The sequence below is a fragment of the Carcharhinus amblyrhynchos genome, chromosome 21 (assembly GCF_965287045.1).
Source record: "Carcharhinus amblyrhynchos chromosome 21, sCarAmb.v2.hapA, whole genome shotgun sequence".
NCBI lineage: Eukaryota > Metazoa > Chordata > Chondrichthyes > Carcharhiniformes > Carcharhinidae > Carcharhinus > Carcharhinus amblyrhynchos.
In genome coordinates, this window is record NC_137344.1 from 48,932,616 (window position 1) to 48,956,960 (window position 24,345).

Here is a 24,345-nt window from a genome sequence, read left to right on the forward strand (position 1 = left end):
GCCAGCTGGTCACAGGCCTCCAGTTTGAAAAACAACCCTCCACAACCATCCAAGTAAGTCTGAGGAAAGTGAGCATTGTGTGTGTGTGTGTGTGTGTGTGTGTGTGTGTGTGTGTGTGTGTATAAAATCAAGGATGATGTTTACTCAGGGTCATGAGTTTCTGCCGTGGGTCTTCATGTGACTGAAGGAGCCAATTCTCAGCTGGCAGATCCTTGGACACATGGGGCGGGTCATCCCATACAGCAGCGAGACCCAGAGTACAGCATTTGCATCCTTTTCTTTCCAACTCTGCCGCTGCTCTGTCTCGCGTTTGGACTCAGTGATGTATCTTGATGCTCAGATTGTCACCATTTTGAACAGCTGGTAGCGAGTTCCTCCCAGTCAATAATGTCAATGCTGTTACACTTCAGGGAGAATTTCACAGTGTCTTTGAAAATGCAACAATCTAGGATTGCCACGGGATCTTGATCAATTGGGCTGGTGAATGGCAAATGGAGTTTAATTTGGATAAATGCGAGGTGATGCACTTTGGTAGGACCCACTCAGTTAATGCTGGGATGTCGGGGAGAGTTACAGAACAAAGAAATCTCGGGGTACAGGTTCACAGCTCCTTGAAAGTGGAGTCACAAGGGGACAGAGTGGTGAAGAAGACATTCAGTATGCTTGGTTTCATTGGTCAGAACACTGAATACAGGAGTTGGGACATCTTGTTGAAGTTGTACAAGACATTTGGGGACTGATGGGATAAGGGAACTTGATTTGAATTAAACACAGCATTTTGGCTAAGCTCAAATTTAGGGTAAAATGTGAGAGAGCGACCAGGAGATTGGAATAGTCAAGCCTGGAGATAACCAAGGTACCAATTAGAGTCTCAGCAGCAGATGAGCCGAGGCAGGGGCGAGGTCAAGCAATGTTACAGAGGGTGGCACAGTGGTTGGTACTGCTGCCTCACAGCGCCAGGGTCCCAGGTTCAAGTCCGGTCTCAGGTCTGTGTGGAGTTTACACATTCTCCCCGTGTCTGCGTGGGTTTCCTCCGGGTGCTCCGGTTTCCTCCCGCACTCCGAAGATGTTCAGGTTAGGCCATGCTAAATTGACCCTTAGTGTCCCGGGATGCATAGATTAGAGGGATTAGTGGGTATAATATGTAGGGATATGGGGATAGGGCCTAGGTGGGATTGTGGTCGGTGCAGACTCGATGGGCCGAATGGCCTCCTTCTGTACCGTATGATTCTATGATCTATGATCTATGTTCAAAGATTGTGGCGAGGGAATGGAAGTTGGGCAGTAGTTTGCAACAACAGGTGGGTCCAGGGTTGGTTTTGTGAGGGTGATGAAGGCAGATTTAAAGCAGAGAGTGACGACAGCTGAAGATACAAAGCTGTTAACAATATCCACTAACACTGGAGACCAGGAAGATAAGCTGGGTGGTCTCCAGTTTAGGGGGAATTAGTGTCAAGACAACAGGAAGTGGATCTCATGGACAAGATGAGCTCAGAGGGAGGAGAGAAACTAGAGGAAGATATAAGGTCGGGGTAGGGCAGGGCTGCATTGAGGCCAGTGCAAAGGAAAGACAGACTGGGTAATCTCTACCCTAGCGACAAACAAGTCCCTTAATTCCATGCAGTTATCGTTGGAGGTGAGGGCGAGACAACAGGGAGATTTAAAGAGACAGATTCAAAAAGAAAAAAATCTGGGGTTTACCTTTACTTCCCAGGATGATCCTGGGAAGGTGGGGGCGCAGTGCGCGTGAGACAGGGTGGGGGCGCAGTGCGCGTGAGACAGGGTGGGGGCGCAGTGCGCGTGAGACAGGGTGGGGGCGCAGTGCGCGTGAGACAGGGTGGGGGCGCAGTGCGCGTGAGACAGGGTGGGGAGTGCAGTTTGTGTGTGAGATGGGGTGGGTGGGGGCACAGTGCGTGTGTGTGTGTGTATGAGGGTGGGGAGTTGGTTGGGGTACTTGGTTTTTTATTTTATTTGTTAGTATCCTTTCATGTCCCCTTTTTGCTCTCCTAATTTCCTTTCCAGGTTTCCTCTCGCACATTCTATCCTCCTCTGAGGCTTCTGCTGTTTTGAGTCCTCGTTGTCTGCCATAACCCCTCCCTTTATCTCTGTATCCAATGCTGTATATCCCTCGATATCCCGGGTTCACTGGATGTGTTGGTCCCACCTGTTTTCTTTATGTTGGTCCTGTACTCTGCCTACTTCCCTCTCGAATATGTCCTACTGTTCCATCACAGATTTACCTTAAACTATCTGCTCCCCGTCTACTCTGGCCAAATCATATCTGATCTGATTAAAATCAGCCTTCCCCCAGTTTAGAGTGTTGATTTCTGGCCCGTCCTTCTCCTTTTCCATAACGACCTCGAATCTAACCGAGTTATGATCGCTATCTGCAGAATGCTCCCCCACTGATACCCCCACCACTTGCCCGGCTTCATTACTAAAACTAAGACAAGAGCGGGGGGGCATGTAAAAATCCAGAGAAAAGATGTTTCTTACCTGGAATATCCAGTGCCTCTGGTGCCGGTCTAAAGAAGCCCTGTAGGTTCTGGTCGGTAAGGATGCAAATCTGCTCCAAGGCCCTTTTCACTCCTTCCAACTTGTTTTCTATTGCCAGGTCTGAGGAGGGTAATACAATGTCCTGCTGCCTCTTAATCACAGGAATCTCCTGAGGGAACTGAGAGGCAATCATCACGGATAGTGCAAAAGAAAGAGCTTACCTCAATGAGATGCCCTTTCACAATCTCAGGACATCCCTAAGTATGGGCACATACTTACAGATGGCACCCAAATTGCAAATATTGTGAACTGAGAGGTGGATGATGCTAGATTTCAAGAGGGCATTGATTGGTTGGCGGAATGGACAGATACGCAACTAATAAATTTAATTCAGTGGAACAACGGTTAGCACTGCTGCCTCACACAGGTTCGATTCCCAGCTTGGGTCGCTGTCTGTGTAGAGTTTGCCCGTACTCCCCGTGTCGGCGTGGGTTTTCTCCAAAGGTGTGCAGCCATTGCAAATGTGTGGGGTTACAGGGATAGGGTGGCATTAGGGGTAAGGGTGGGCCTGGGTAAGATTAGATGGGCCCTTTCTGCACTGGAGGGACTCTATGGTTGTAAATGCGAAGTGATACCTTTTGGTAAGAGGAATGAGGAGAGAAAATGTAAAGAGTATAATTCTAAAGGGAGCGAGGGAACAGGTATTTGTGGACAAATCATTGAAGGCGGCAGGACAGCCAAGAAAGCACTTAGTAAATCATCCGGGATCCTGGGCTTTACGAATAGAATTTTTTTAAAAAAGTCATAATGACTCTTTATAAAATACTGTTTTGGACTCAACTGGAGGATTGTGTCCAATTTAGGGAGACATGGTGGCACAGTGGTTAGCATTGCTGCCTCACAGCGTCAGGGACCCAGGATCAATTCTGGCCTTGCGTCACTGCCTGTGTAGAGTTGGCACATTCTCCCCGTGTCTGCATGGGTTTCCTCCAGGTGCCCCAATCTCCCCCAACACTCCAAAGATGCGTAGGTTAGGTGGATTGGTCATAGTACATTTCCACTTAGTGTGTCCCAAGATGTGTAAGTTGTGGGGGGATTAATGGGGTAAATATGTGGGGTTTGGGAACATGGCCTTGTCGGAGAGTTGGTGCGGACTTGATGGGCCGAATGGCCTCCATCCACACTGTCGGGATTCTATGATTTACTCTGCAGTTTAGGAAGGATGCGAATGCTTTAGGAGAGTAACCAAAAAAAAATTGAGAAACGTTCCTGGAATCAGTTTTGGGGATAGATTGGGGAAACTTGTTTTCTTCAGAGGATAGAAGGTGGAGAGGAGATTTGAGCTGATTTGCAAAAGGAGTGAATGTGACGTGAGAAGGAAATGTTTTTCACACAGCGAGGGGTTGGGGCCTGGAACCACACTGCCTGGGAGTGTGGTGGAGGCAGGTTCAACTGAGGCATTCAAGAAGTTGAATAAAATTAAACCTTAAAAGGTTGCTCCCAGCGATTTAATTAACACTGTGACTCATTCACCTCATGACTTTGAGAGTCTTGCTGTATTCAGCCTGTTGAAACACAGGATCGTCCAGTAAGAGGCTCTTCGGCTCATCGAGTCTGCACTGACACGTGAGAAACGCCTGCCCTCCCACCTAATCTCCAGCGCTCGGCCCGTGGCCCTGAATGTTATGGCGTGCCAAGGATGGAGAAAGCTAGCACGAGGGGGCATGGCTTTAAATTAAGGGGGGGTAGCTACAGGACGGATGTCAGGGGTAGGTTCTTTACCCAGCGGGTGGTGAGGGATTGGAATGCCCTGCCTGCTGCAGTTGTAAATGCGCCTAGTTTGGGGGCGTTTAAGAGATCTGTGGATAGGTTTATGGACGAAAAGGGATTGGTATAGGCTAGTGGGTCATTGTTTTTGTAACTGGTCGGCGCAACATCGTGGGCCGAAGGGCCTGTTCTGCGCTGTAATGTTCTATGTTCTATGTTCTACTAACATGCCCTCCCGCCTTCAAAGATTTATGGACACACACATTAGATTTCCTGAACCAGTGCTTTCACAATCTCACGGATTTCCACACTAGTTTTGGTAAGTGCAGACGTCACTGAGGGTGATTCAGGCAGGCGGCTCTGGGCTTGTTGCCAATGGCTGTCATTGTTCTAGCGAACCTAGAGTTCGTACCAGTGTTAGTGGCTGCTTTTCCTTTAACTCCACCCCAAGTACAGCGAGATTGGAGTACAGAAGGAACAGTGTCTTCCTCATATCAAACTGTGCATAATTCCAACACCAAGTATATCGTAAACTAGTTTAAGATGGAATCATTTCCGTTCAGGACTCCACTTGCTGAGTGGGAACATAGAACACTACAGCACAAACAGGCCCTTCGGCCCACAAGTTGCGCCGATCATATCCATACCTACCAGGCCTATCTATAACCCTCAATCCCATTAAATCCCATGTACTCATCCAGAAGTCTCTTAAAAGACCCCAGCGAGTTCGCCTCTACCACCACCAACGATTCCACTCACTCACCACCCTCTGAGTGAAAAACTTACCCCTGACATCTCCTCTGTACCTGCTCCCCAGCACCTTAAACCTGTGTCCTCTCGTAGTGACCATTTCAGCCCTGGGAAATAGCCTCTGAGAATCCACCCTTTCTATTCCTCTCAACGTTTTATAAACCTCTATCAGGTCGCCTCTCAACCTTCGTCTCTCCAGGGAGAAGAGACCGAGCTCCCTCAACCTATCCTCATAAGGCATGCCACCCAATCCAGGCAACATCCTTGTAAATCGCTATCTGCAGAATGCATCCTCTGCATCCTCTCAATAGCTTCCACATCCTTCCTGTAGTGAGGCGACCAGAACTGTGCACAGTACTCCAAGTGGGGTCTGACAAGGGTATTAGTGTTTAAACCTGTGAGAGGCACAAGTAGATGCAGCAATATTTAAAATGTTATAAAGTGCTTAATAATCACCGCTCTGGGGCTGTTTGGCTGTTAGTATCGTGGAACCTTACAGTGCAGAAGGAGGCCATTCAGGCCATCGAGTCTGGACCGACCACAATCCCACCCAGGCCTTATCCCCCATAACCCCCTGCATTTACCCTAGCTAGTCCCCCTGACACTAAGGGGCAATTTCAGCACGGCCAATCCACCTAACCCGCACACCTTTCGGGCTGTGGGAGGAAACCTGAGCACCTGGAGGAAACCCATGCAGACACGGGGAGGACGTGCAGACTCCGCACAGGCAGTGACCTGAACGGGGAATTGAACCCAGGTTCCTGGCACTGTGAGACAGCAGTGCTAACCACTGTGCCACCGCACTGCCCCAGTTGTTGGAATTAAAAGAGGATTCACTTTACCATCCAGCACTCCAGGATGTTGTGTATCTGGGGACAGAGATCAAAGCATCTGTTCATTTGATGATGGGAAATCCAATACTCAATCGCCTGCACTGACCTCAAAACTCCTGATATTAATACTTGTGTCAGGAGTTTATGCTCCATTAAAGTTCAGCTGTAAGACATACCATGAGGTATTGTGGTTGCCAGGGTTCTGGTGATGGTTATACCGAGACACATTGATTTTGGCTCCATCTCTCCTTTCTATTTCACTCACTCCTGCTTTCTCCCTATCTGCCCATATCTCTCTCTATCCTTCCCAGCCCCTCATTTTTCATCTCTGCCTCTTCCTCGGAATCAGGAGAGGTTCACAAGATTGATTCCAGGTTTGAAGAGGTTATTGTGTGAGGAGCTTGGGGTGTACGCGCAAAAATGAGAGGGGATTTGATTGAGGTATATAAAATACTCAACAGGATTGATAAAGTAAACGTTGACCAAATGTCCCCCCTTCTAGAACAGCGTAGGACAAGAGGTCATAGTTGTAGAATATGAAGAGAGAGGTTCCAGATAGAGATAAGGAGATGCTGACTTCTCACAGAGGGGTGTGAATCTGCCTCAGAGTGCAGCAGAATCAATGGACTCACAAAAGAGGTAGATAAATATTGGATCAAAAGTGGGATAAAGGGCTATGGGGGGAAAGGCAGGGAAGTGGAGTGAAGATGAGATGGAGATTAACCATGATCTTATAGAATGGCAGAGTGGGTTCAAGGGGCTGAATGGCCTACTCTCGCTGCTAATTCCTACATTCCCATACTTCTCTCCCTCCAGTCTCCACCTTTCCATCTTAGTCTCCCTACTCCAATCTCTCCCATTCTTTTGCAACCCTCTTTCAATCTGCGTCTCGTTTTCTACTCCTCTCTCCATCCCATTCCTCTCTTTCTATCCTGAATTGTCACTCTGTCTCTCTTTTAGCCCCCGCCTTGATCTCTCTATTCCTGACTCTCTCTCTATTGGATCAATATTGCTGAGCTCAGTGTTCTGAACTCCCGCTTTGCAATGCCATTGGTAAGGCTAGGTGATGGGTATTTGATGAATTCAGGTAAAGCTCATGTCCTTTCGCGCATTTCACCCTCTCACCCTCCGCAGCTCACCTTTCCACAGCACCAATTTCAGAAAAATGAGGGGAGATCTGTATAAGATTTTGATGGGTGTAGATAGAGTGAATGCAAGCAGGCTTTCTCCACTGAGGCTAGAGGAGAAAAAAACCCAGAGGGCATGGGTTATGGGAGAAAGGTGGAAGGTTTAAAGGGAATACTGGGGGGGGTGGATTCTTCACGCAGAGAGTGGTGGGAGTGTGAAATGAGTTGCTGGATAAATGCGGGGTCACTTTTAACATTTAAGAAAAACTTGGATGGGTTCATGGATTTGAGAGGTGTGGAGGGATATGGTCCAAGTGCAGGTCAGTGGGACGAGGCAAAAAATGGTTCAGCACAGACAAGAAGGCCTGTTTCTGAGCTGTAAATTTCTACGGTTCTATGAGTGAAGGGTGACGTTTCCCTCTTCAACTTCAGGGTTGTGTGTGGTACTGTAATAACAGGACATCTCGGGATCAGTAACGAAGGCTGACCTTGACAGCTACACCCAACATCCCCGAATGAAAAGTAAGAGATGGGTCCAACTAACGGGGGCAGAAGTTAAACTGTCCCCAACAGGCGAAGGAAATGGTAACGTGGGTCTTGTTAACTGCTGGCTGTGGGCCATCCATACCTTTAGAATCTGCAATGAGTCGTTACTCTTCAGGGTGTCCGCCAGCTTTAGCCTGACCTCCCTCAGCTCGTTACATCTCTCCTCCAGTTTCTCCAGGGTGCTGTCAGCCTCCTCCAGGGCAAGCCGCTCCTCCTTTGCGATGTACTCCAGCACTTTGTCCTGCACCTCCTCCAGCTCCTTCCTTAACATGACAAACTTGTTGTCGAAGTTTGTTTGTGCCCGGGAGGCAGAGACCTGAAATCACAGTCAACAAACCTCGTCAGGGTCTGACTCCTCTCTCCCGGCTCTGAGTGTCAACACTGACCCCCCTCGAGAGGCAGAACAGGAACCTCAGCACAGCTTCCAGGCTGGCAGTCCGACTACCGTACTATGTCAATAAGTCCTTGCTGTGATAACGACAGTGGTTAAAATCCCCCCCTCACACACACAGTAATTAGTGGTTAGGGCGGCACGGTAGCACAGTGGGTTAGCACTGCTGCTTCACAGCTCCAGGGTCCCGGGTTCGATTCCCGGCCTCGGGTCACTGCCTGTGTGGAGTTTGCACATTCTCCTCGTGTCCGCGTGGGTTTCCTCCGGGTGCCCCGGTTTCCTCCCACAGTCCAAAGATGTGCGGGTTAGGTTGATTGGTCCATGCTAAGAAATTGCCCCTGAGTGTCGAGGGATGTGTTGGTTAGAGGGATTAGTGGGTATATTATGTAGGGATATGGGGGGTAGGGCTTGGGTGGGATTGTGTTCGGTGCAGACTCGATGGGCCTCTTTCTGCACTGGAGGGTTCTATGATTAAAATCACTCTCACAGGTTAGAAACACGTCTCAGTTATTGGTTTAACCTCCAAGAGAGTAAATGAACGCAGTTGGGGTGGGGATTACTAGAAGGCGTTTGTATCTCTGCTGAGCTAATGTGAAATAAACTTGTTGAAGGTAAACTGTATCACCATCACTGACCATGACTGAATCTAACATTGCAAGGGAGTGCTGCACAGTGGGAACGGCATTCTCTGAGCTGAGATTGTAAATCGAATCTCTGGGCTGAATTTAAGAAATCCCAGAGGATTTGGCTGGCCTGGTGATGAGCACTCTGCCTCACAGTGCAAGGCTCAGGGGTTTGATACCAGCCTGGCCTGACTGTCTGTGGTCCTGTGGAGCCCGGTGAGAGTCAGGGTTTCCACTGGGAGCTCCAGATTCACCCCCACACTCCAAAGATGTGCAGGTTAGGTGGATTGGCCCCTGGTGTTACAGGAATGGTGTGTGTGGGGTTGAGGGTTCACTTACATTAATACGCCCCCCCCACACACACACACAGTAATCAGCCCCTATCCCCCCCCCACCCTCACACACACACAGTAATCAGCCCCTATCCCCCCCCCCACACACAATAATCAGCCCCTATCCCCCCCCCTCACACACACACAGTAATCAGCCCCTATCCCCCCCCCTCACACACACACAGTAATCAGCCCCTATCCCCCCCCCTCACACACACACAGTAATCAGCCCCTATCCCCCCCCGCTCACACACACACAGTAATCAGCCCCTATCCCCCCCCCCTCACACACACACAGTAATCAGCCCCTATCCCCCCCCCCTCACACACACACAGTAATCAGCCCCTATCCCCCCCCCCTCACACACACACAGTAATCAGCCCCTATCCCCCCCCCTCACACACACACAGTAATCAGCCCCTATCCCCCCCCTCACACACACACAGTAATCAGCCCCTATCCCCCCCCCCTCACACACACACAGTAATCAGCCCCTATCCCCCCCCCCTCACACACACACAGTAATCAGCCCCTATCCCCCCCCCCTCACACACACACAGTAATCAGCCCCTATCCCCCCCCCCTCACACACACACAGTAATCAGCCCCTATCCCCCCCCCCTCACACACACACAGTAATCAGCCCCTATCCCCCCCCCCTCACACACACACAGTAATCAGCCCCTATCCCCCCCCCTCACACACACACAGTAATCAGCCCCTATCCCCCCCCCCTCACACACACAGTAATCAGCCCCTATCCCCCCCCCCCACACACACAGTAATCAGCCCCTATCCCCCCCCCCCCTCACACACACAGTAATCAGCCCCTATCCCCCCCCCCCTCACACACACAGTAATCAGCCCCTATCCCCCCCCCTCACACACACACAGTAATCAGCCCCTATCCCCCCCCCCTCACACACACAGTAATCAGCCCCTATCCCCCCCCCCTCACACACACACAGTAATCAGCCCCTATCCCCCCCCCCCACACACACACAGTAATCAGCCCCTATCCCCCCCCTCACACACAGTAATCAGCCCCTATCCCCCCCCCTCACACACACACAGTAATCAGCCCCTATCCCCCCCCCCCTCACACACACACAGTAATCAGCCCCTATCCCCCCCCCTCACACACACACAGTAATCAGCCCCTATCCCCCCCCTCACACAGTAATCAGCCCCTATCCCCCCCCTCACACACACACAATAATCAGCCCCTATCCCCCCCCCTCACACACACACAGTAATCAGCCCCTATCCCCCCCCCCCTCACACACACACAGTAATCAGCCCCTATCCCCCCCCCTCACACACACACAGTAATCAGCCCCTATCCCCCCCCTCACACAGTAATCAGCCCCTATCCCCCCCCTCACACACACACAGTAATCAGCCCCTATCCCCCCCCTCACACAGTAATCAGCCCCTATCCCCCCCCTCACACACACACAGTAATCAGCCCCTATCCCCCCCCCCTCACACACACAGTAATCAGCCCCTATCCCCCCCCCTCACACACACACAGTAATCAGCCCCTATCCCCCCCCCTCACACACACACAGTAATCAGCCCCTATCCCCCCCCCTCACACACACACAGTAATCAGCCCCTATCCCCCCCCCCTCACACACACAGTAATCAGCCCCTATCCCCCCCCTCACACACAGTAATCAGCCCCTATCCCCCCCCCCCTCACACACACACAGTAATCAGCCCCTATCCCCCCCCCTCACACACACACAGTAATCAGCCCCTATCCCCCCCCCTCACACACACACAGTAATCAGCCCCTATCCCCCCCCCTCACACACACACAGTAATCAGCCCCTATCCCCCCCCTCACACAGTAATCAGCCCCTATCCCCCCCCCTCACACACACACAATAATCAGCCCCTATCCCCCCCCCTCACACACACACAATAATCAGCCCCTATCCCCCCCCCTCACACACACACAGTAATCAGCCCCTATCCCCCCCTCACACACAGTAATCAGCCCCTATCCCCCCCCTCACACACACACAGTAATCAGCCCCTATCCCCCCCCTCACACAGTAATCAGCCCCTATCCCCCCCCCTCACACACACAGTAATCAGCCCCTATCCCCCCCCCCTCAGACCCAGTCTATTCAATCTCTCCTCATAGGCTAACCCCCTCATCTCCAGTGTCAGCCTGGTGAACCTTCTCTGCACTCCCTCCAGGGCCAATATATCCTTCTGCTAATGCGGCAGCCAAAACTGCACACACAGTACTCCAGCTGCGGCCTCACCAGTGCCCTGTACAGTTGCAGCAAGACCTCCCTGCTTTTATATTCTACTCCCTTTTATATTCTACTCCCTTGACTCAGTATGTAGATAGGCCAACTAGAGGTGAGGCTATATTGGATTTGGTGCTGGGAAATGAGCCAGATCAGGTGTTGGATTTGGAAGTTGGTGTGCATTTTGGTGATAATGACCACAATTCGGTTACGTTCACCTTAGTGATGGAAAGGGATAGGCATGAACCTCGGGCCAGTGGTTTTAGCTGGGGGAAGGGTAATTATGAGGCTATTAAGAGAGAATTAGGAAACATAGGTTGGACTAGGAGATTACAGGGATTGGGAACGTCCGAAATGTGGAGTTTTTTCAAGGAGCAGCTACTGCGAGTCTGTGATAGGTATGTCCCTGTCAGGCAAGGTGGAATTGGTAGGGCTAGGGAACCGTGGTGCACCAAAAAAGTTGATTCATTGGTTAAAAAGAAAAAGGAGGCTTATGTTCGGATGAGACGTGAGCACTCGGATAGTGCACTAGAGAGCTTTAGATTGGCTAGGAGGGAGTTGAAGAGCGAGCTAAGAAGGGCTAAAAGAGGACATGAGAAGACTTTGGCTGATAGGGTTAAGGAGAATCCTAAGGCGTTCTATAGGTATGTCAAGAACAGAAGGTTGGTTAGGGCAAGGTTAGGGCCAGTTATAGACGGCAGAGGGAAGTTATGTGTGGAACCGGAGGAGATTGGTGAAGCATTGAACCAATATTTCTCTTCGGTGTTCACGCAGGGGGACATGGATATAGCTGAGGAGGACACTGGGTTGCAGGGGAGTAGAATTGACAGTGTTACAGTTGATAAGGAGGATGTGCTGGATATTCTGGAGGGTCTGAAAATAGATAAGTCCCCTGGTCCGGATGGGATTTACCCCAGGATTCTCTGGGAGGCAAGAGAAGTGATTGCAGAGCCTCTGGCTCTGATCTTCAGGTCGTCGTTGGCCTCTGGTATAGTACCAGATGATTGGAGGTTAGCGAATGTTGTCCCATTGTTTAAGAAGGGGAACAGAGACTTCCCTGGGAATTATAGACCGGTGAGTCTCACTTCTGTTGTGGGCAAGGTTTTGGAAAAAATTATTAGGGATAGGATTTATAGTTATTTGGAGAGTAATGAGTTGATTGGAGATAGTCAGCACGGTTTTGTGGCGGGTAGGTCGTGCCTTACTAACCTTATTGAGTTTTTTGAGAAAGTGACCAAAGAGGTGGGTGGGGGTAAGGCAGTGGACGTGGTGTATATGGATTTTAGTAAGGCGTTTGATAAGGTTCACCATGGTAGGCTTCTGCACAAAATGCAGATGTATGGGATTGGGGGTGATCTAGGGAACTGGATTAGGAATTGGCTAGCGGATAGGAGACAGAGGGTAGTGGTTGACGGTAAATATTCATCATGGAGTTCAGTTACAAGTGGTGTGCCTCAGGGATCTGTGTTGGGGCCACTGCTGTTTGTGATTTTTATCAGTGATCTGGATGAGGGTATAGTTGGGTGGATCAGTAAATTTGCTGATGACACCAAAGTCGGAGGTGTGGTAGATAGTGAGGAAGGGTGTCATAGTTTGCAGGAAGACTTAGACAGGTTGCAGAGCTGGGCCGAGAGGTGGCGGATGGAGTTTAATGCAGAGAAATGTGAGGTAATTCACTTTGGTAGGAATAACAGATGTGTTGAGTATAGGGCTAACGGGAAGACTTTGAATAGTGTGGATGAACAGAGGGATCTAGGTGTATGTGTACATAGATCCCTGAAAGTTGGGAATCAAGTAGATAAGGTTGTTAAGAAGGCATACGGTGTCTTGGCGTTTATTGGTAGGGGGATTGAATTTAGGAGCCGCAGCATTATGTTGCAACTGTACACAACTCTGGTGCGGCCGCACTTGGAGTATTGTGTGCAGTTCTGGTCCCCACATTACAGGAAGGATGTGGAGGCTTTGGAGAGGGTGCAGAGGAGGTTTACCAGGATGTTGCCTGGTATGGAGGGGAGGTCCTATGAGGAGAGGTTGTTTTCGCTAGAAAGAAGGCGGCTAAGAGGGGATCTTATTGAAACATATAAGATGATTAGAGGTTTAGATAGGGTGGATAGTGATAGCCTTTTTCCTCTGATGGAAAAATCTAGCACGAGGGGGCATGGCTTTAAATTAAGGGGGGGTAGTTATAGGACAGATGTCAGGGGTAGGTTCTTTACCCAGAGGGTGGTGAGGGACTGGAATGCCCTGCCTGCTGCAGTTGTAAATGTGCCTAGTTTGGGGGTGTTTAAGAGATCCGTGGATAGGTTTATGGACGAAAAGGGATTGGTTTAGGTTAGAGGGTCATTGTTGTTGTTTTTTTTTAACTGGTCGGCGCAACATCGTGGGCCGAAGGGCCTGTTCTGCGCTGTAATGTTCTATGTTCTATGTTCTATCCCCCCCCCACACACACAATAATCAGCCCCTATCCCCCCCCCCCCACACACACAGTAATCAGCCCCTATCCCCCCCCCCCACACACACAGTAATCAGCCCCTATCCCCCCCCCCTCACACACACAGTAATCAGCCCCTATCCCCCCCCTCACACACACACAGTAATCAGCCCCTATCCCCCCCCCCCTCACACACACACAGTAATCAGCCCCTATCCCCCCCCCCCACACACACAGTAATCAGCCCCTATCCCCCCCCCCCACACACAATAATCAGCCCCTATCCCCCCCCCCTCACACACACACAGTAATCAGCCCCTATCCCCCCCCCTCACACACACACAGTAATCAGCCCCTATCCCCCCCCCCTCACACACACAGTAATCAGCCCCTATCCCCCCCCCTCACACACACACAGTAATCAGCCCCTATCCCCCCCCCCCACACACAGTAATCAGCCCCTATCCCCCCCCCCCCCACACACAGTAATCAGCCCCTATCCCCCCCCCCCCACACACAATAATCAGCCCCTATCCCCCCCCCTCACACACACACAGTAATCAGCCCCTATCCCCCCCCCTCACACACACAATAATCAGCCCCTATCCCCCCCCTCACACACACACAATAATCAGCCCCTATCCCCCCCCCCTCACACACACAGTAATCAGCCCCTATCCCCCCCCCTCACACACACACAGTAATCAGCCCCTATCCCCCCCCCCTCACACACACAATAATCAGCCCCTATCCCCCCCCCCTCACACACACACAATAATCAGCCCCTATCCCCCCCCCTCACACACACACAGTAATCACCCCCTATCCCCCCCCCCCTCACACACACAGTAATCAGCCCCTATCCACCCCCCCCACACACACACAGTAATCAGCCCCTATCCCCCCCCCCTCACACACACAGTAATCAGCCCCTATCCCCCCCCCCTCACACACACAGTAATCAGCCCCTATCCCCCCCCCCCACACACACAGTAATCAGCCCCTATCCCCCCCCACACACAGTAATCACCCCCTATCCCCCCCCCTCTCACACACAGTAATCAGCCCCTATCCCCCCCCCTCACACAGTAATCACCCCCTATCCCCCCCCCTCTCACACACAGTAATCAGCCCCTATCCCCCCCCCTCACACAGTAATCACCCCCTATCCCCCCCCCTCTCACACACAGTAATCAGCCCCTATCCCCCCCCACACACAGTAATCACCCCCTATCCCCCCCCCTCTCACACACAGTAATCAGCCCCTATCCCCCCCCCTCACACAGTAATCACCCCCTATCCCCCCCCCTCTCACACACAGTAATCAGCCCCTATCCCCCCCCCCCTCTCACACACAGTAATCAGCCCCTATCCCCCCCCCACCTCACACACACAGTAATCAGTCCCTCTTCCACCACCACCGTTGCCATCTCCCTTTTGTGTCCTTCCAGTACCAGTCTTTGTGAACTGAATCCCCAGCCTGGATGAACAGCAGCAGAGACACAGTAAAGCGTGAAGCCAGCAAACACCTCCCCAACATCGCCCCCCTTTCTCCTGTACTCAGTCCGTCACTGAATCTCTGCTTCCTGCTGCCTGCATCAAAATACCTGCCTCGCTTGGCACTCACTGTCAAAAAACTGTCTTCAGAAGTTACACTCACTCTGGGCTCTGGTATGATAATAACGTCTTTCTCTTTCATTCACAGGTTTTAAGTCGGTCCGCCTCGTGTCCAACGAGGGGCATACACGCGATGGGTCGTACTGGGGCTACTCTTGGTTGTTCGAGATTGGCCTAGTGCTTCATGTCGTTAGTGTGTGCCTAAACTGGACCAGATACTGGGCAAGACGACAGCTCAGTGACTATCGCTGATTGCTGTGCAGACACATGGATTTGGGCCGGTATCTGTGGGAGTTTGCGCATTCTCCCCGTGCTTGCGTGGGTTTTCTCCGGGTGCTCCGGTTTCCTCCCACACCCCAAAGATGTGCCGTTAGGCTGATTGGCAGGAATAAATTGTCCCTAAATCAGTTTCCCTCAATCTGGATGGCCATAAAACATTAGACAGGGGTCGTGGGGGGAGAGGGGGACTGGTGGTGTTAAGATGGCGGCGCGGGCTCGTTGGGCCGAAGGGCCTGTTTCCCGGGCTGATTCTGTTCTTTGGGCTCACTGTCTGCCCGTGTTGTTTGACAGAAAGCAATCAGGGTTCAGGAATCCTCTGCTAAAGTCTCCTCTCCACTCTCACCATCAGCGCAGAGATTAGGAATGTATTTAATCCTACTATCAATGCTCATTCCAGGAGGCCTTTACCTTTCCCTTCTTCCATCTGCAATATATTTCCAGCAGTTCTGGGTTTCACCAGGTAAATGATGCTTTTCTTTAGGGAGCGTGTTGTAGCCAAGGTGAGAATAATTATTACCTCAATGGAAGTCTTCTGCTGTTTGAGCTTGTCGATTAATCGTTCCGTCTTCTTTTCCTGGCGCTCCATCTCCTCGTGTTTCGCCACAAGTTCTTTCTGAAATATTTTAACAGAGGGTAAATAATTAATTCTAGCCTTGGGCTGAGTGGGTGGCCATCTTGCCCTGGAGTTAGAAATCGAAACCCGACAGTGCAGAAAGAGGCCCTTCAGCCCATCGAGTCTGCACCGAACACAATCCCACCCGGGCCCTACCCCCCTATCCCTACATATTATACCCATGAATCCCTCCAACCTACACATCCCTGGACACTAAGGGGCAATTTCTTAGCATGGCCAATCAACCTAACCCGCACATCTTTGGACTGTGGGAGGAAACCGGAGCACCCGGAGGAAACCCACGCAGACATAAGAACATAAGAAATAGGAGCAGGGGTAGGCCATTTAGCCCTTCGAGCCTGCCCCGCCATTCAATAAGATCATGGCTGATCTGAAGTGGATCAGTTCCACTTTCCTGCTTTCTCCCCGTAACACTTAATCCCCCTGTCTATCAGAAATCTATCTACCCGTGACTTAAATATATTCAGCGAGGCAGCCTCCACCACTTCAACGGGCAGAGAATTCCAGAGATTCACCACCCTTTGAGTGAAGAAGTTCCTCCTCAACTCCGTTCTAAACAGCACCCCACTTATCTTGAGGCTGTGCCCTCTAGTCCTGCTATCCTTTCTAAGCAGGAAGAATCTCTCTACCTCTACCCTATCCATCCCCTTCATTATCTTGTACGTCTCTGTAAGATCCCCCCTCAGCCTTCTAAACTCCAACGAGTACAGACCCAGTCTATTTAGTCTCTCTTCATAGTCCAGTTGGAATGCCCTGCCTGCTGCAGTTGTAAATGCGCCTAGTTTGGGGGCGTTTAAGAGATCCGTGGATAGGTTTATGGACGAAAAGGGATTGGTTTAGGTTAGTGGGTCATTGTTTTTTAACTGGTCGGCAATGTTCTATGTTCTATAACCCCCTCATCTCCTGAGAAGCAGCAGTGCTAACCACTGTGCTGCCGTGCCACCTCCCCCCCGAGTTGGGAGGTTGTTGGGTCCACGGCAGAGGGCACAGCACATTATCTGGCTGAAATGCCAGTGTTGCCCTCAAAGGAGGGTTGCACTGCCAAAGGTGCCACATTCTGGACGAGACAGTAAACCAAGTCCCATCAACGCCACAGATGGACACAAAAATTCCAATGGCAGCTTTTGAAGAAGAGCAGCTCAGTTCTCCCTGGACAATATTAATCCCCAAAACCGACATCACCAAAATAAATTCTCTGGCCATTAGGGAGGGCATGATGTGGGTATGCCGGCGTTGGACTGGCGTAAACACAGTAAAAAGTCTGACAACACCAGGTTTTAGTCCAACCTATTTATTTGATAATATTCTCACAAGCTTTCGAGGGGACTTTTTACTGTCATTAGGGAGGGGGCATTGCTGTGTGTGACGTATAATACAGCAGTGAGTCCGAATGTACTTCACTGGCTGTGAAGCTTTTTAGACACATAAATGGTGTTATATAAATGTAAAATTCTTCTTAAAAAGTATAAGATCAGAGATTGTATTAACTGCAGTTACTGCAATCTCAGAAATTCTCCATTATTTCACAACTGTGACTGTAGCCACTTTGCACTTTGACATGTCGATGTGTACATGGGTCCCTGTGTAAATGTTCCCTCGGGCAATGGTCGTGTTAAAGAACAAAGAACAACACAGCACGGGAAACAGGCCCTTCGGCCCAACAAGCCCGCGTCGCCATTTTAACATTGTGAGTGCCCTCTTCTACCTATGACCTTTGTCCACGCCTATTGGATTCCACAATAAAGGAATTATAACCAGATTGAGGGGAGACTAATTTAGGGACAATTTGTTACACCAATCAGCCTAAGAGCGCATCTTTGGGGTGTGGGAGGAAACCGGAGCACCCGGAGAAAACCCATGCAAGCACGGGGAGAATGCGCAAACTCCCACAGACACCGGCCCAAATCCATGTGTCTGCACAGCAAACAGTGATAGTCACTGAGCTGTTGTGTTGCCCAGCATCTGGTCCAGTTTAAGCGTACACTAACGACATGAAGCACTAGGCAACTCTAAAGTGTCCACTGCTAGTTGTTAATCTCACAACACCAGGTTAAAGCCCAACCAATTTATTTGATAGTAATTATTAATTTAGTAATTTGATAGTAATTATTTGATATTTATTTGATAGTTGTTACATCCACCCAGCTACAGTTCCCATAGGGAACACTCTCTTAGGAATCCCCAGCTGAACGTAAGATTTCAGTAGTAACGTTTTCCCTGTCACACTAGGAGATTGCTGATCCCATGACGGTATTTGTGCAGAGCTCCAGGGAGATAGCGAGAGAAAGACAGGAATCAGGGAAACAGAGAAATTGTAGGAAAAAAAAGAGACATCACAGAAGATGTGCGGGTTAGGTTGATTGGCTATGCTAAGAAATTGCCCCTTAGTGTCCAGGGATGTGTAGGTTAGAGGGATTAGTGGGTATAATATGTAGGGATATGTGGGTAGGGATTGGGAGGGTGGGATTGTGTTCAGTACAGACTTGATGGGCCGAAGGGCCTCTTTCTGCACTGTAGGGTTCTATGATTTATAACAGAGAAGGCAGAACTCAAGGAGGGAGAGAACAGGGTCCTCTGATAAAGGGTCATCCAGATTCAAAACGTTGGCTCTATTCTCTGTGCAGATGCTGTCAGACTGCTGAGATTTTCTGACATTTTCTGTTTCAGTTTAAAAAAAATTCTTTGCTAGGTAGAAAAATATTGAAAATGGGTAATAAAATGTTTGACTGATAGTCAAGCATCGCTCTGATTGAGTCGGAGTCTTTTTGCTTTCCAGTTGTTACAGGAAGGCAGTAGTCACCGTGATGCAGCTGTTGAGCCTCTAATAGCCGGAGAGTGGGTGTAATTCATGTGATGAACCCTCCAGGAATGTATTTAATCACAGTTCGCAACTCTACTCAGCTTCCTGATTACGAGGAGAGACATTTACCATCAGCCTTTTGGCTAAGATCAATCATCAGATCACAGCATCATAGAGGTTTACAGCATTAAAACAGGCCCTTCATCCCAACTTGCCCATGCTACCCCTTTTTTCCAAACCCCTAAGCTAGTCCTAATTACCCGCACTTGGCCCATATCCCTCTACACCCATCTTACTTACGTAACTATCTAAATGCTTTTTAAAAGACAAAATTGTACCCATCTCTTCTACTCTCTCCAACAGCTTGTTCCAGACACTCGCCACCCTGTGTGAAAATATTGCCCCTCTGGACACTTTTGTATCTCTCCCCTCTCACCTTAAACCTGTGCCCTTTAGTTTTAGACTCCCCACTTTGGGAAAAGATATTGACTATATAGCTGATCTGTCCCCCTCACTATTTTACAGACCTCTATAAGATCAGCCCTCAGCCTTCTATGTTCCCAGTCTATTCAGCCTCTCCTTATAACTCAAACCATCAAGTCCCAGTAGCATCCTAGTAAATCACTTCTATTCTCTTTCTAGTTTAATAATATCCTTTCTATAATAGGGTGACCAGAATTGCACACAGTATTCCAAGAGTGGCCTTACCAACGTCTTGTACAACTTCAACAAGACGCCCCAACTCCTGTATTCAATGTTCTGACCAATGAAACCAAGCATGCCAAATACCTTCTTCACCACTCTGTCCACCTGTGACTCCACTTTCAAGGAGCTATGAACCTGTACCCCTAGATCTCTTTGTTCTGTAACTCTCCTCAACGCCCTACCATTAACTGAGTAAGTCCTGCCCTGGTTCAATCTACCAAAATGCATCACCTCACATTTATCTAAATTAAACTCCATCTGCCACTCATCAGCCCACTGGGCCAATTGATCAAGATCCCTTTTCAATCCGAGATAACCTTCTTTACTGTCCACAATGCCATCAATCTTGGTGTCATCTGCAACCTTACTAACAATGCCTCCTATATTCTCATCCAAATCATTAATATAAATGACAAATAACAGTGGACCCGGCACCAATCCCTGAGGCATACGCCTCCAGTTTGAAAAACAATTTTCTACAACCACCCTCTGGCTTCTGTCATCAAGCCAATTTTGTATCCATTTAACTACCTGTGTGTGGAGCCTGTGTGGAGTTTGCACATTCTCCTTGTGTCTGCGTGGGTTTCCTCCGGGTGCTCCAGTTTCCTCCCACAGTCCAAATATGTGCTGGTTAGGTTGATTGGTCATGCTAAAATTGCCCTTAGTGCCCTGGGATGTGTAGGTTACAGGGATTAGCAGGTAAATGTGTAGAGATATGTGGATAGGGGCTGGGTGGGATTGTATTCAGTGCCGACTCGATGGGTTGAAGGGCCTATTTCTGCACCGTAGGATTCTATGGTTCTAACTACTTCACCCTGGATCTTGTGAGATTTAACCTTACACAACAATCTACCATGCGGTACCCTTCAAAGGCCTTGCTAAAATCCATGTAGACAACATCAATTGCACTGCCCTCACTTTTCTTCTCGTTTACCCTTTCAAAAAACTCAGTCAAATTTGTCAGACATAATTTTCCACTCACAAAGCCATGCTGACTGTCCCTAATCAGTTCTTGCATCTCTAAATGCCTGTAGATCCTGTCTCTCAAAATACCTTCCAATAATTTACCCAGTAAAAAGTCTGACAACACCAGGTTTTAGTCCAACCTATTTATTTGATAATATTCTCACAAGCTTTCGAGGGGACAGCCTCTTCGTCAGGTGAAGAGGCTGTCCCCTCGAAAGCTTGTGAGAATATTATCAAATAAATAGGTTGGACTAAAACCTGGTGTTGTCAGACTTTTTACTGTGTTTACGCCAGTCCAACGCCGGCATACCCACATAATAATTTACCCACCACAGATGTGTAGTTCCCAGGCTTTTCCCTGCAGCCCTTTTTAGACAAAGGCACAACATTTGCCACTCTCCGATCTTCAGGCTATCGATGATTCAAATATCTCGGCTAGGGGGTCCGCAATTTCCTGCCTAGCCTCCCAGTGTCCTGGGATACACTTCATGAGGTCCCGGGGATTTATCTACCTTGATGTACTTTAAGACTTCCAGCACCTCCTTCTCCTTAATGTGTACACTCCTCAAGACATCACTATTTATTTCCCCAAGTTCCCTAACATCCAGGCCTTTCTCAACAGTAAATACTGATGAGAAATATTCATTTAGGATCTCAGCCATCTCTTGTGGATCCGCACGCATATAGATGACCTTGTTGATCCTTAAGAGACCCTACTCTCTCCCTTGTTACTCTTTTGGCCTTTATGTATTGATGTATTCAGAGTTGAGGAGGAACTTCTTCACTCAAAGGGTAGTGAATCTCTGGAATTCTCTGCCCGTTGAAGTGGTGGAGGCTGCCTCGCTGAATATATTTACATCACGGGTAGATAGGTTTCTGACAAAGAACAAAGAACAAAGAACAACCCAGCACGGGAAACAGGCCCTTCGGCCCAACGAGCCCGTGCCGCCGCATCACCCTACACCTATTTTACCCTGCATGTCTACGAATGGGACCCTACTCAGTCAGATTCAGGGAAGAAATAGTGTCAATTTGGTGGAAACCGATTAGCCTAAGAGCACATCTTTGGGGTGTGGGAGGAAACCGGAGCGCCCGGAGGAAACCCACGCAAGCACAGGGAGAATGCGCAAACTCCCACAGACACCGGCCCAAATCCATGTATCTGCACAAGTGGAACTGATCCACTTCAGATCAGCTATGATCTTATTGAATGGTGGGGCAGGCTTGAGGGGCTAGATGGCCTACTCCTGCTCCTATTTCTTGTGCAGATCAAGCCCAAGATGGGGTGCACCTTGTCATCTTTGCGTCTCTCCTCTGGGGACCATGGGTTCAATTTGAATTTTGAAGGAAGCAAGGGGATGGATTAAGGGCGTTCCCTGTCCACTCTCAGCACTGGCTTTGTAAGTTTAAGGATGTTAAAATGCTCATTGAATTCTGGCAACACTGAGTGTGACCCCCCCCCCCTCAAGGTGGGGGACAGGAGAGGGGTTGCCTCTTGTGCACTGACCTCCCTCTGCAGTCTCTCATCCTCCACAGTGACCAGGTCGTGTCCCTTGTGTTCCCTGGTGGCGCAGACAGAGCAGATAGACTGGCGCTCCTTCCTGCAGTACAGCTCCAGGGCTTTGTGATGAGCCGGGCAGCCCCCCTGGGGGTGCGGGGGCTCGGAGCCCCTCAGCCTGAATATCTGCACCATGTCGGCCAGCACCAGGTTCCTGCACAGCGGCTCCGGCCGCTGCTGGAACCGGGTCCGGCAGGAGGGGCAGCCGTAGGGAGCGGCTCTCTGCCAGTCCAGGTACATTTCCAGGCAGCTCTTACAGAAGTTGTGTCCGCACGGGGTGGTGACCGGCTCGGTGAAGATCTCCAGGCAGATTGGGCAGCTCAGCTTCTCCTCCAGCTCCCGGCGCTGCGGAGAAGCCATCCAGCCCGGAGCTCATCCCAGCGAAAGTGAAAGGAGAACCTCTCACCCCCCCCTCCCCGCCACGGCTTCCTGAAATCAACACGCAGCCCCTCCCAGGAGCTGGGGTTAGACACCACCACACCCCCCCCAAATGGGGTTAGATACCCCCCCCCAACTGGGGTTAGATACCCCCCCCCAACTGGGGTTAGATACCCCCCCCAACTGGGGTTAGATACCCCCCCAATTGAGGTTAGATACCCCCCCAACTGAGGTTAGATACCCCCCCCAACTGAGGTTAGACACCCCCCCCCCAACTGGGGTTAAATGCCCCCCCCCAACTGGGGTTAGACACCCCCCCCCCAACTGGGGTTAGACACCCCCCCCCCAACTGGGGTTAGACACCCCCCTCCAACTGGGGTTAGACACCCCCCCCCAACTGGGGTTAGACACCCCCCCCAACTGGGGTTAGACACCCCCCCCCAACTGGGGTTAGACACCCCCCCCAACTGGGGTTAGATGCCCCCTCCAACTGGGGTTAGATACCCCCCCAAACTGGGGTTAGATACCCCCCCAAACTGGGATTAGACCACCCTCCCCCCAACTGGGGTTAGAGACCCCCCCCCAACTGGGGTTAGAGACCCCCCCCCAACTGGGGTTAGACACCCCCCCAAACTGGGGTTAGATACCCCCCCCCAAACTGGGGTTAGATACCCCCCCCAAACTGGGGTTAGATACCCCCCCAACTGAGATTAGACATCCCCGCCCCCCCCCCCCACCAGGGTTAGACCACCCACCCTCCAACTGGGGTTAGAGACCCCCCCCCAACTGGGATTACACACTCCCAACAGGGGTTAGATACTTCTCAACTGGGGTTAGATAACCCCCCCAGCTGAGATTAGATCATGGCTGATCTGAAGTGGATCAGTTCCACTTTCCCGCTTTCTCCCCATAACCCTTAATTCCCTTGTCTATCAGAAACCTATCTACCCGTGACTTAAATATATTTAGCGAGGCAGCCTCCACCACTTCAACGGGCAGAGAATTCCAGAGATTCACCACCCTTTGAGTCAAGAAGTGGGATCAGACACCCCCGCCCCCCAACCGGGTTTAGACCACCCTCCCCCCAATCGGGATTTGAGACTCCCCAACTGGGGTAAGAGATACCTCAACTGGATTACACACCCCCCAACTGGAGTTAGATACCCCCCCCAACCACAGCTAAATACCCTCCAACTGGGGTTAGATTACCCTCCCTGCAACTGGGGTTAGAGACCCTCCCCCCCCCCCCAACCAGGGTTAGACACTCTGAACTGGGATTATACACCCCCCCAACCGGGATCAGACATTCCCCCCCGCCCCCCACCCCCAACTGGGGTTTGAGACAGCCCAACTGGGATTACACACTCACCAACAGAGGTTAGATACCCCCCAAACTGGAGTTAGAAACTCCCCAAGTGGGATTAGACACCCCTAACTGGGATCAGACACCCCCCCAAACCAGAGCTGGATACCCTCCGACTGCAGTTAGACCACCCTCCCCCAACTGGGATTGGACATCCTCCAACTGCAATTAGACGCCCCCCAATTGGGATTAGACCACCCTCCCTCCAACTGCAATCACAGACATCCCCCTCCAGATCCCTCCTTCCCCCCCCCACTCCACACACCCTCCTCCAATACCCCCAGTAAGAGGCCCAAGACCATGCCTGCTGTCTATAGAACAGGCTGAAGGGGCCATTCCCCCACTCAATCCCTATAACCCTGAGAATTTATTTCCTCCAAATTTCCTTTTCCATTTCTGCTTCCACCACCCGCAGAGGCAGCAGGTTCTAGGTCACTGCAAAAGATTTCATCCTCACATCCGCCCCCAGTATCTCTTGCTC

At 50.5% G+C, this 24,345-nt stretch overlaps 1 protein-coding gene across 1 annotated transcript in view; it reads right to left on the reverse strand.

Annotated features, from left to right (window-relative positions):
* LOC145356610 (uncharacterized) overlaps positions 1–22,495 on the reverse strand; it is a 91,834-nt gene extending 69,339 nt beyond the window's left edge. Inside the window, exons 1-4 of the mRNA XM_080209425.1 lie at positions 22,073–22,495; positions 15,978–16,073; positions 7,602–7,835; positions 2,497–2,674 (exon numbers count right to left, since the gene is read on the reverse strand). Of these exons, the coding sequence (XP_080065551.1) occupies positions 2,497–2,674; positions 7,602–7,835; positions 15,978–16,073; positions 22,073–22,483 (919 nt within the window). The 5' untranslated portion in view covers positions 22,484–22,495. The remainder of the gene's footprint in view (positions 1–2,496; positions 2,675–7,601; positions 7,836–15,977; positions 16,074–22,072) is intronic.
* Between the last annotated feature and the right edge of the window lie 1,850 nt (positions 22,496–24,345).